Source organism: Actinia tenebrosa, unplaced genomic scaffold (assembly GCF_029948245.1).
Source record: "Actinia tenebrosa isolate PJP-AT-01 unplaced genomic scaffold, QUT_ActTen_1.0 PGA_scaffold3__52_contigs__length_22856419, whole genome shotgun sequence".
In the NCBI taxonomy this organism is placed as follows: Eukaryota; Metazoa; Cnidaria; class Anthozoa; order Actiniaria; family Actiniidae; genus Actinia; species Actinia tenebrosa.
Window position 1 is genome coordinate 1,823,729 of NW_028292580.1, and position 12,789 is coordinate 1,836,517.

The 12,789-nt window shown below is 38.6% G+C and overlaps 4 protein-coding genes across 6 annotated transcripts; 2 read left to right on the forward strand and 2 right to left on the reverse strand.

Moving 5' to 3' along the window:
* Window positions 1-716: 716 nt before the first annotated feature.
* Window positions 717-3,160, forward strand: LOC148907660 (uncharacterized). The gene is made up of 3 exons (XM_089035516.1): window positions 717-897; window positions 1,135-1,287; window positions 1,445-3,160. The coding sequence occupies exons 1-3, from the start codon at window positions 879-881 to the stop codon at window positions 2,779-2,781; spliced, it is 1,509 nt and encodes a 502-aa protein (XP_088891642.1). The 5' UTR covers window positions 717-878; the 3' UTR covers window positions 2,782-3,160.
* An 8-nt stretch (window positions 3,161-3,168) lies between these two features.
* On the reverse strand, window positions 3,169-5,331 carry LOC148907661 (uncharacterized). Of its 2 annotated transcripts, none has more exons than XM_089035515.1 (4): window positions 5,148-5,331; window positions 4,731-4,921; window positions 4,463-4,623; window positions 3,169-4,324 (listed from the first exon to the last, which is right to left on the reverse strand). In XM_089035515.1, exons 1-4 carry the CDS (start codon window positions 5,164-5,166, stop codon window positions 3,169-3,171), a joined length of 1,527 nt encoding a protein of 508 aa, XP_088891641.1. In that variant the 5' UTR covers window positions 5,167-5,331. The 2 variants fall into 2 exon arrangements, with proteins under 2 accessions (XP_088891641.1, XP_088891640.1); XM_089035514.1 differs by having other exon boundaries at window positions 4,731-4,924.
* Window positions 5,332-7,078: 1,747 nt separating this feature from the next.
* On the forward strand, window positions 7,079-10,198 carry LOC148907662 (uncharacterized). 2 transcript variants are annotated; one of them, XM_089034759.1, is made up of 2 exons: window positions 7,236-7,331; window positions 7,403-10,198. In XM_089034759.1, the coding sequence occupies exon 2, from the start codon at window positions 7,443-7,445 to the stop codon at window positions 9,537-9,539; it is 2,097 nt and encodes a 698-aa protein (XP_088890885.1). In that variant the 5' UTR covers window positions 7,236-7,331; window positions 7,403-7,442; the 3' UTR covers window positions 9,540-10,198. The 2 variants fall into 2 exon arrangements, with proteins under 2 accessions (XP_088890884.1, XP_088890885.1); XM_089034758.1 differs by having other exon boundaries at window positions 7,079-10,198.
* LOC148907663 (uncharacterized) lies at window positions 10,199-12,066 on the reverse strand. Its single transcript, XM_089034760.1, has one exon. It carries the CDS (start codon window positions 11,926-11,928, stop codon window positions 10,402-10,404), a length of 1,527 nt encoding a protein of 508 aa, XP_088890886.1. The 5' UTR covers window positions 11,929-12,066; the 3' UTR covers window positions 10,199-10,401.
* Window positions 12,067-12,789: the final 723 nt, after the last annotated feature.

Here is a 12,789-nt window from a genome sequence, read left to right on the forward strand (position 1 = left end):
TGGCTGAACACAGACAATGAGCTTTGTATGCAAATAAAAAATCCTTTATTGGGAAAGCAAAAGCCTTTTCGGAGGATGATTGAGCCTCTTCGGAGGATGATTGAGCCTCTTCGGAGGATAATTGAGCCTCTTTTACTAATTTTGGCATGTTCTTTTCAAATATTATTTTTCGTTTATGTTGGATTGAATTTTAAAATGTCACACAACCTGATAACCCCTCATTAACAAAGAAAGAAGTTGTAAAATACCTTGAACTACTTCTTATTTTAATAAATTGTGTATATATACGTTCAGCTCCCAGCCTGGCCTAAAACTACCAAACACATAGACCGGAAACTAGTGCCAGGGCAAGCCATAATGTGAAAACAACAACTACAGTAGTGTACCTAGTCTTATGCCATCAGGCACATGCGTTCCAGAAAAGTGGAGGAAAATCAATAAAATATATATACCTACTTGCATATACATACAAACATGACATAAGTAATTTAGTGAGAAACTAAATTAAAAGACAAAAGAAGATCAATGAAGCTCAATTGCAATGCATACCTCAGAGAAAATCCTGGGTATACCCCTCAACGCAGACGAAAATACATAGATAGGCCCTTTGCAGGATTAGGTCACGTGCTTGGTTACCGCGTAGCAACGCCATGTTGGGACGCAAGCGTCCCAAGCGCCATATTGAAATTATAGCGTGACGAAGCCATACTTAAAGTTTTATATTCAATTTATTTGCGATCTGTTCGAATCTGTTTTAGTATTAGTCAATTTTCTTAAAGTTATTAGTCTCTTGGATTGTTTTCTTCGAGTTTTTTGTTTATATTTCAAACATCAAGACGATTTTTTGACGTTTAAACCCGAAGTGAGCAGTGGACCGCATGGCGAACAATGGTCAAGGTAAGCAACCTTATTATTCATTCTCTATTTAGCGCTTTCTGTGTTCTGAAACCTTTGTTTATCTTGACTTATATCATTTGAGCGTTCGGTGAGAAACAAGTATGCTGTTTGTCTATGAATAACGATAAAGTTCGATGTTCCATATTAATTTTTTTCAGATGTCTAATGTACTCTACTTTCATGTCTTTTATATACACGTATGCTGGAATTAACTTTGGTTATTTGTGTTATTATTAGCTTCCACGGACACTCCAACTCAAGATCTGAGAAATTTTCCTGATTTTTCCTTTGCTGAGGTTGAGAGATATGCGAAAACCATGTCTGGGTGCACAAGCACCACAAGAGCTTACAAATTTTTTGCTGAGCCCGGATATCTACACAACATCCAAGGTATGTAAAATCAAAGTTTGATCTAGTTATATGTACCATCAAAGAAGTGATCTTAAAAGATACCATGATATAATACTAATTTTTTAATATAGTTATTATTGGCACTAACCTGGGATATATGATTATTAAATCTAAAACTTTTTTTCTTCTATTTCAGTCACCTATTCAGTGAATAGAGCCAAGGTGACAGCAAAGTGCTTTCGCTCGATGAGAAAAAGCGAGCCACCACACATTCTGGAGTGTTTCATGAGACTGGAAAACAACGCCATTCATGGAAAATGTTCCTGTGTTGCAGGTGCTAGTGGCTTCTGCCACCACCTAATAGGCCTACTGTTCTATATTGCTCATTGTAAAACCCTTGGAATGGTCTCCCTGCCAGATGATCTGACATGCACAAGTATGACTCAGCGTTGGAGTATCCCAAGAGAAAGGCAGATCCAGTCTAAAGAAGTACAGTCCTTACTGGTTAAAAAGCCAAAAATGGGAGCCAATTACAAAAAGTTCATCAAAAGCAATTTGTATTCACCTTCAACATTCTATGGTATTCTTTGTAAGAGTGACTTTGTTGGTCTGGAACCGCAACCCCTGGCAGTTGATATTGCTCCCACAGAAGAGCTAAGACCAAATTTACCTCAAGTTCCAACAAGGTATGGAAATGTCTTCAAAGGTAGTGTGCTGTCTTACCAGCAGAAGCTTTCTCAAGAGTATGTGATAAATGACTTTCTTGCCAGTGACTTTCCCAGGTTACCAATGGAGAATGCAGGAGAAAACTTCGATAATAATGTCCAGTTTTGCTTAACTCAAGACAAACAGGCAGCACTAGAGGCATTATCAGTCACTCAATCAGTTGCCATTGACATTGAGCAAAAAACTGTGACACAGAGTGCTTGTAATCTATGGCAGATGTTGCGCTCCAAGCGAATTACTGCAAGTAAATTTGGTCTTTGCGCAAAGCGTATCTCAAACTTTGAGAATTTGGTGAAGCAATTGAATCCATCAAGACATGTAGTCACTGCACCTATGCGAAGGGGTATTGAATTGGAACCGCATGCAGCTATGATTTATGCAAATCAGGCCAAATCAGGGATGGTCAACCTCTACCCCAGTGGATTGGTCATCTGTCCAAAGAGCCCATGGCTTGGGTGTAGTCCTGATCGCAAGGTCTACGATATCACTGCTGCAGCTGAAGGATCACAACCATTTGGGCTCTTGGAAATAAAAGTAGTCAAAGAGGGAGAAACAGATTTCAAAAATGTTAGATACGTTGACATTGACCCACTTACAAGTGAGAAAACACTGAAGAAGAACCATGACTATTATTTTCAAGTGCAATGTCAGTTAGCAATTACTGGCATTGAATGGTGCGATTTCTTTAGTTACATGAATGACAATACTTTTTTTTGTCAGAGAATCCTGTTTGACAAGGACTTTTTCCGGGAAAGCAAAAATAAAGTTGATAAGTTTTTTTTTCAATATTTTTTACAGGCAACATAGTATGACTAAGGGCAATAACCAAGAATTAATCACACCAATGTTATTCCATTTTAGACCATTTTTATTCAATTTTTGGATTTGTAAAGAGTTGAAAATCTGAATATCAGAACTAGCTTTTAGTCATCTATGCATAGAATCGTAATGTAAAGTTACTAAGCTATATTTTCAAATTATGTCACCTTTGCATTTGAAACTCTATGAGGATTTTGAAACCCCCATGGAATACAGTTAGATTAGAACTGGCTTCAAATGTTCATTAACTATTTCATGCATGGTTGGTGCAGTGAGCTAGTTTCAAAGTACTGCACGTGGTATAAATACATTGTAGTTTCCATTTTTCCTCATGCGTAATTAACAAATATTAGAAGTACATGTTGAAGGTTGTTTTTATTTGTCTCCATTTAATATCAAGGGCCCCTGAAAATTTGTTAATAAGCAGGTAATTGTATATATTTGATTAACTGAGCCCATCATAGACAATGGGACATCCGAGTCAAAGATATGGTATTCTTTGATCCTTCTGATTGCCCTTTCAACATGTATTCGCAATTTAGCAATTGTTTTTGTATTTAGCACTTCTGCTTCAGAAAATTGCCTTCTATCTTGTAAAAAGGGAGGGAGGTTCAGATGAGCACCCCTGTCCCTCAGCAAATCTTTGATATCAAATCCTTTATCTGCCATTACAGAATCACCATCCTCAAGCAAATCTAATACACCTGAACACCTTGTGATCTCTTTATCAGAAATTGCCCCTGTATAAAGAGAAGAAACGAATGTAACTGCACCATGTGGTGCAATACCTATTAGACCCTTAAGTGTTGTGTTACTCTTATACGTAGAATAAAGCTGGGACTGCAAAAGGAGAGATGATGGTGTCTCAACAAATATTTCTGTGCAATCAAGGATTACACGTGTTGTAGGATAAAGCCTTTTAAACTCCTCTGGCATCTTGAGATTCACATCAGCTCTTGATGGCCAAATCATTTGATTACCAAGCAGAAAATACAAATAGTTAGCCCAGGTTGTTAATTTCCTACTCACAGTTGACATATGTAGATTAAAACGATGTGCAAGATCTTGTTGAAATAGCCCTAATTTAATTCTAACTAGAAACATGAATAACTCATCTATGAGTTGCATCGCCCTCATATGCGGACGATTTTGTAATATACCTGTAGCATAACAGTATGTCATTGTTTCTGCAGAAGGCCTAGCAAAATTATAAAAAAATATCAAATGCTTGTATGTGCAAAACCCAGTGTAGAACTTAATAGCATCGTTGTCTGTGGAGAATCTTTCTAACCCGAACTTGTAGATGGCAAGTTCTGCTGCAACTTGTTCTTTTTGTTGCTTTACTTCTTCTTGGGCAGCATTGGCATCTCTTCTTGCTGCTGCTAGTTCAGCTTGTAAGGCTAGTAGCTGTGCTTTTGTCTCTCTGAGCTCATCAAAAATATTTGGGGCTTGGGTTGTGTTTTCTTCATAAGGCTGGTTTGAATCATCATCTTCTAAAGCTTCCACATCACTCTCATCTGTTTGTGTGCCACTGTAAACCAAAGAAGGATTTCGGTTTTTTCAGCAAACAATATCAACTATGTCAGAATACCACTGATCTGCTGGATGGGCCAATGCAGATTAAATATTTAGATTTACATTTAAATAAACAACTTGCATGATAACATACCTTTCAACTTGTCTTATAATCTTTCGTCTGCTTATTGTTACTGCCCAGTTAAATACAGTAGGGACTATTCCTTCTTTAAGACGCCGTCTTCCTGAATTATCAATAGGGAGGAAGTCTTCTTCTTTAAAATGTTTGCCACAAACTCTGGTCTTAGATGTTATCTACATACAAACCATAAGCGTAAGTTAAGTTACATTGAAAACATAGTAAAGAAAATGTTAGTTAATAAAGAGCATTTCCATTTCAGTAAAGATAGGCCTTAACTTACCTTGAAATATGGGCCAACGTCCCTTCTTATTTTGATAATCCATTGCTTTTGCATTTCCTTGTTTTTAGGTATTCGGTGAAATGACAACGAACTTTCGTAGCGACTATCACCTGTACACATCGGGACACAACAGTGATAATTTCCACCTCTGGACTTCTTTTTAGGTACTGGGGAACTTGGACCAGAATCATCTGCTAAACAGGGTTAAAAAAATACACGTATAAGACAAATAATACTGATTAAATGACAACAGCAACCGCAAGAAAAAATGTCAAAACAACAACAACAACCTTACAAGAAGAACAGGCATGTACTCCAGCTCATTGTGAAATGTGTTGAGCTGAATTAGCTTACTAGCAATGCTTGAGTAAGAACACAGAACGCGCTAAATAGAGAATGAATAATAAGGTTGCTTACCTTGACCATTGTTCGCCATGCGGTCCACTGCTCACTTCGGGTTTAAACGTCAAAAAATCGTCTTGATGTTTGAAATATAAACAAAAAACTCGAAGAAAACAATCCAAGAGACTAATAACTTTAAGAAAATTGACTAATACTAAAACAGATTCGAACAGATCGCAAATAAATTGAATATAAAACTTTAAGTATGGCTTCGTCACGCTATAATTTCAATATGGCGCTTGGGACGCTTGCGTCCCAACATGGCGTTGCTACGCGGTAACCAAGCACGTGACCTAATCCTGCAAAGGGCCTATTACAATTGCTTCCTCAGCAAACCCATAAAAACATGTTTGTTAAAGCATTCCAGTAAAAAGAAATGAACTAAACCCCAGTTTCACAATTCTGCGTAGCCACATGCGCTCATCGAGCGTCTATTTCATAACATTGGTATCCTAATATTAAATTATGTTCTTGAACTTGAATTCTCCTGGAGGTGACCTAATATTGACTAGTATCAGTAAAAACCTAACAACCCCAACTGTTTTTCTCGTGCAACAGAAAACACACCTATTTTTTTTGTTTGGCCTTAGTAAAACTTTCAAATCACTTAGCAGATGTCACGAAGAAAGCATTTACATGAAGCAAAACTTCAACCTAGGGTGAGAGTGATCTTGTATACTGAAACCAGTCAATTGCATGCAGACATTTTTTATCGATCCTTCATACCAAGAAAACCCAGAAAAATTCAAAAAAGGAAAAAGAGCCACAAACCGAGAAACGTAAGTTCAAGAAAAGATGCTTGAGAAAATTACAACGAACTACACACTCCATAATATAATTTTTTAAATGGATCATTCCAAGAAAAAAAAGAATATTTTCATGAATGGTGTATTTTAAAATGAAGTAAACTTCAAACGCACTTGCTGGTCAATTTACTTTAAACATCAGCATGCGTCTATCTTACTAAGAAATCTTTTTCACTAGATTCGGATGACTGGTTCTTATTTATGCAAACACATTTTAGTCGTGCTCTTTTGTTCTGTGTACGAGCGCTTTTGTTAACTTAGTCATTTTAGTAAAATGATTTTTTAAGAAATATCTACATGGTGTTTTTAAATAAAAGGAAAATAGAGAGAAAATCAGCGGAGAAAAACAGCGGGGACGTTTAAATGGTAAAGAACAAAACACAAAAGAAAGTACACATTAACTGACAAGAAGCTTAAGCAAATTTCAAACATGGCTGGCTTTTGAATAGCGGAGCGCAGTCGTGACGTCACGAAATTGTGACCCCTGCTGAGATTCGGACAAACAAATCAGCCTTTAAGAGATGGCATGGCGGCAACTTCGAAAATTACGTCGAGTTTTATCACTGTTCTCAATGAAAATGATGGCGTTCCTGGTTCAAAATTTGAAAGCGAGCCGGATAACTATACATTAGAGCAGCTGAAACGTTGCCTGAAATGCAGAGGGTTGAAACTTAGCGGTAAACGAAGCGATTTAATCGCACGCGTGAATAATTGTTTATCGTCAGGCAATAATCATGTTCTCGATCCAAGTATTGATGATGGAAAATGGTTTGAAGCCAAAGCTTTACGAGAAAAAACAGGAGATGATGTAAAGAAACCAAATTTACGAAAGATCCCGGACATACCAAATTCCGGATGGAAGAAATTCCCGGCATACGATATACCATCGCAGTTTAACTACGGCCACGTGCACTACTATGGCTTGGAATCCCTTCCATCAAGCAACGAGGAAGAGAACGACGACAACGAGAGCCATGGACTTGGCCACATGACTGATAAACCCTTTAAAAATGGACGAAAATACGTAGAATCCGGCTTTGTGCATGATATAACAGACAACAAGAACGACGATTACTACTTTCTACGCGCTCATGTCTGGCCTTCTATGCGAAATGATTACCCTCATAATGTCATGATTGTTTTATCTAGTATTAGTGGTGCCGTTGTGCATGCGATGTGCAATCCATGTAAAGTCTCCCAGCTAGGTCGCTGTAGCCACATTATAGCAGTTCTCCTTCACCTTACTGACCACGTAAAGGCAAACGGGTTCACCGTATCAACACCATGTACCAGTAAGGAATGTTCATGGAACAAGGGTAAAAAACGCAAGAAAAATCCCCAAAGACTTTCTGAGGCTAATTATCCTTCAAAGAAAAAGAAAAGCCGAATAAAGGTAATCGAGTTCGATCCTCGACCACCACAATACAGATTCGTGACAGAAAAGCACTTAAATGCTTTATTTAGAAACATCGAAAAGGACTGTAGTCGCACGGGGAAAAGTTCTATGTGGACAACACAGTTAAAGCTGAAGTATGCCGATTACAAGCTGGAGGACATAGATTTATCTGTGTTGGAAGAGCAGCTTAAGGTCCTCGAATGCAACATCACTCCACCATCCCTCATGCAAATACAAGGCACTGAAGCTCAAAGCAAAAGTGAAATGTGGCAGTCAGAAAGGTGGCTACGACTTACAGCATCTAAATGCATTGAAGCATTTAGAGTCGGAAAGTTAGTCCTTGATGACTCAAGCACTGCTTTGATCAGATGTAAGAAGTTCATATGTTCTTACATTTGGAACTTAGTTTCTCCAAATTATCAGTCGGTTTGGATGGCACGTGGACTTGAAAGTGAACTTGAAGCTGTTTCAAAGTATCAAGAACAAACCAAGCAGCAAGTAGATCCATCTGGTCTCTGGGTTAACCCAAAATTCCCTTGGCTGGCATGTTCACCTGATGGTCTAGTAGGCCCAAATGGACTCATTGAGATCAAATCCTTGAAAATTTTTAGTGATCATACCATCAAAGCTGTTTCAGAGGATTATAGTGTGGTTCCTAAGGAGGTACTAGGCAGACAGTGTTTTAACATCAAGGATAAGCAGTGCTATTTGAAGCACACACACAACTACTTCTACCAAGTACAGATGCAACTACTTGTCACTGAGAGAGAATTTTGTGACTTTGTTTTGTATGCAAAGGATGGTCCTGTTTCAATTGAGAGGATAACAAGAGATGATCAACTGATTTCAGATATATTGGTGAACCTCACAGCCTTATGGAAAAAAGTTATTGCTCCAGAGATCTTTGAAATGAGAGTTCCCAGAGATTTGAATCCCTTCATTTTACCAGTTTTAAATCCAGTTAATATTAATCCATCCTCTGGTAGTACTAATACCCACCCGTCACAGCCTACAGTGTCACCTGGTAGTACTAATACCCACCCGTCACAGCCTACATTGTCACCCGGTAGTACTAATACCCACCCGTCACAGCCTACAGTGTCACCTGGTAGTACTGATACCCACCCATCACAGCCTACAGTGTCACCTGGTAGTACTAATACCCACCCGTCACAGCCTACAGTGTCACATGGTAGTACTGATACCCACCCATCACAGCCTACAGTGTCACATGGTAGTACTGATACCCACCCATTCCTGTCCCAGTCATCTTGTCATATTGATAACAGTTATTCCCAAGACGAAATTGACATTGCAAGCTTCCTAGCACAGTCAAAGATCCCTGATGATTTGATAGCCATACCTTGGGGAGGTATGACTAATAGAGGTTTAAGTCTTACCAACACATGCCCTCTTGACAACTGGCTCATGATTTTACAAAGTTTGGTAAAATCAAAGAAGATAAACCTTGACATTCTTAAAAGAGGAGATGCAATTAAAAGGGCACTTCATTTGGTGGAACTCCACCAATTTGGAGATGCTAAATTGACATTACCTACACCACCTCTGGTAACACCTGGTGACCTATATGGCAATGAGGCAGATTACTATATGCCACTATTTAGTTCTGTTCTTACAAGTGAAGTCACAACATCATGTAACCTAGCTTCATGTCCTTCACCATGCAACACACACAAGACATGTAGCAATACACTTGGGTGTCCTTCAGGCCAAGACTATTCGTTTGAGAAATCACTATCTGAATGGCTAAATCCTGGTCCCACTCTATGTCAAAGAAAGTTCTACAGTCAGCCATCAATTGGAATTCCATGCACACAAAATATTTCAATTGATTGTAATGGAACACAGTATCTATCATGGCACTGCTCTGGTATGAGAACAAGTACAGCACGTCACTTTTGCAGTTTTGGAGATATTTTTATCTTTTCTTTGGACTTAGCCAGTAGAGCAGGCTATTTACGGATGGACAATTTACCTATGGTTATAAAACTGAACACAAAGGAACTATATTTACACAGTGTTACATTATGGAATGGCCATCATTATATCTGTGTTTTCAACCACTTTCATGCATGGCTTGTGTATGACGGTCTTAAAGAGTACAGAAAGCCAAACTCTGGCCTTTCTATTTATAAGGCACAGCCACTTGGATATTCAATAAGCCATGTAATTTATATTGTTTAGATAATCACCAGGTTGCATTTCAGTGCATAATATCATTTCATTTTTATCATTTTTTTATAGCATCGTTTTACCTTTTGAACTTTCTTCTATGTTATAGAGTGTGTTTCATTAACTCATGAAATAAATTGTACTGATTACAGTGTAATAGCTACATAAACACAGCAGAAAACAAAGGAATGGAGTGACGTAGTGCGATAAACATGTTAAAGTGTATTTCATGAGTTTATGAAAGCCACTAATTTGTTAACACAGATATAAAACCATGTGACATTTCTTTAGTCAAATTGCTAATTCCGTATGTCAATATTACAAAAGCCTATTGTTCACTTAATCTACACCAGTGAATTTTAAAACCCAAACAGTGCTTTAACAAAGCTATATATGATGACTTGTAACATACTGTCTTTTATGCAAGCTCAGATGTATATGGCATATTAAGTACAATGACATGTACACAAGAACATTCAGTTGACCTTGAAGGGACTATCTGCACTTGCTTATGTCTGTCACAAGTCAATATTTCATTGACTTACATAAAGTCCAATGTTCAAGTGTTCTATTCATACAAATGCCTGACATGGGCAGGTCCATAGCTAGGATGGGTGAATGTGGTTGAAAATTTGCTCAACATGAACCAAATACAATCATTATACAGTATATGCCATAGAGTTGTTTTTATTTGGGAGACTTTGTTTAACAATACCCTAACAGAGACAGTTCTGTTGTAATTATTTTGATACAAACATTTTAAATTAGATAAATATTTAACTTCTTGTAGCCAAAGAGTGGGCCTTCAATGTCCTGACAGGGGTGCAGGTGCACCCTTTCATGGGCATCCCCTAGCTATGATCACATGCATGATTTACTTACATAAGACCTCTTGGAAATTAACAAGCACGCACGCAACTACCACTATTTGTGTAGCTAATGGTGCAATCGAAAGAGGGATTTTCCTTCCCACAAGCTTAAACTGTTTGAGTCTCTGATTGAATCTTTCAATGTGTATTCTCGCCTTTGCTATAACTCGTGTGTCAAGTTCTTCTTGTGCTGATAGGCTCTTTCTCCCCTTCAAAAATGAAGGAATTTTTACTTTGGCTTGGAGTGGGTACAAGTTATCTTGAACTGTAAAGCCTCTGTCAGCTAAAATAACATCCCCTGGTTGAATGTGCTTCATGATTCCACTTTCCTCAAAAATTTCAACGTCAGAAATGTCTCCCTCAAACAGATCTGATATAAAACATGCTCCTCCATTTGGTGTACATGCAATGAGACACTTAAAAGTGTTGGCGTGTTTGTACGAGGAAAAGGTATTTCCTTGTTGAGCAAAGTTCCTCAACGTTTCAACACGAAATTCTGTGCAGTCAATGCTGCATCGCACATTCTTAAGGGTCTTGAAAACCCTTGGTAGAAAGCGGCTCAATATCTGTCTCGATGGGAACATCACCGTCTCCGTTTGTCGAAAAATCTTATACATCAGCTGAATAAACGTTGTAAATATTACTCTGATATAGCTATCTTTGATTTCCTTGTCGGGAGAACTGAGTAATACAGACAACGTCCTGATGGTGAATCCAGTTTTTAGCCTCAAGAGACAAATGTACAGCTTCTCTCGAGAAGACCACTTGGACATTCCTCGCTGGCACTTTACTTTTGATATCTTTCGATCTTTGTAACCCCAATATGAGATTGTTTCTAGAGGGCAAACATCATTAAGAAACTCATGAAGCATCTCAAATTGTGACGATGTGAGGCCAACAAAATGTTTCATTTGGTCTGGATGGTGCACAACGACTTCATAAGATATATTGCTTATAACTTTGGGGGCGCTAGATGAGCCAGACTGGAGCTCATTACGTAAAATCATGTTCTCGATTTTACTTGCCAGCTCGTGCTTTGTTACGTCCGTTTGTGTTGCCTTATTATTCTCTAAATAATTCCCTTCATCTTGTACAAGACAGTTCTCCATAATTTCTTGATAGTCTTGACTTTCAATGGGAGTATCGTTGGTAGCACAGCACTTCTTTGTCTGCTGTTGTTCAGCCTGTTGTCGTTGTTTGGGGAGCTTTCTCTTTCGTGTTGCCTTCGCCACTCCGCTAGTCGAAAGATTCGCTTTCAACGGGTCTGGAAATTCTGTGGTCGGTCCCTTTTCTCCAGGCCAATGTTCTACACAAATATACGTGTCTTTTGTGATACATTTTACAGTGAAATCTTCGCGAGAGCAGGCATTAACCCATCGTTGGCATCTCTCAAGATCGTTCCATGGCTTCGGAAAAGGGAGAAATATCTTTTTGCCCAAATCTGCCATTTCTTTCAACGATCTGGGCAGTTTGTCAGGGTATCTCGAGTCATTTTTACACTGTCCCCAACAACAGTGTTTCGTAGTGACCATCTTGCAATGAAATCGCGATTTTTTTGGGTTGAAGCGTACTCATTCACAGTAATACACAGTGAACTATCGGTTTGTTTGTCCGAATCTCGCCGGGGGGTCTAATTATGCAAAGCTATTTTTAGTATGACTGCGCTCCGCTATTCTTGGTTTTCATGTGACGTCATACACCTATCAAATGTTATCGTCCGCCATGTTGGTGTCGCACGAGCTAATTAGCATATGTCATATAACAGAGAGATGCATGTGTTTTGAAGCGGAGAATATAAATGTCGCGTGATTTTATTGAAAATACAGAAGATAAAAGTCACGCAGAACCATTATCAAAAGAGCACGATATTCCTAATGTAAGTGATTACGCAAAGAAGTTAGAAAATCACGTGAAATCTCGTTATTTGAAGAAAATATCAGTGGTAAGGATCGATCCAGCTACACTAATCGGCGCCAACTTAGATCCAGAATGTCTACCGCCGATAGAGGCCACAGATCTCCTTTGTTATCTGGTAATGGATACAAGCTTCTATACGAAGGAGCAATTCAAAGCCTTCAAAAGTATGGAAGCTTACAACCAAATGGTTTCGGGTTTTATCACTAGTGTCCAAGGCCAAGTCATCTGCGATAAGTTTGTGGTGATCGGGAAGGTGAGACATTCACAGCGCATGAATGAGCCTCCTCTTCCAGTTTGGATTATTACAAGTAAAGAAGGTACTGTAATATCAGCACACTGCTTAGGCTGTAAGGCAGGACTTTCCGAGACTTGTAGTCATGTTGCAAGTCTTTTATTCTATATTGAAGCTTGGACAAGAATCAATGGTAAGCTAGCATGCACTCAAGTGAAATGCACGTGGTTACTACCGACGTACG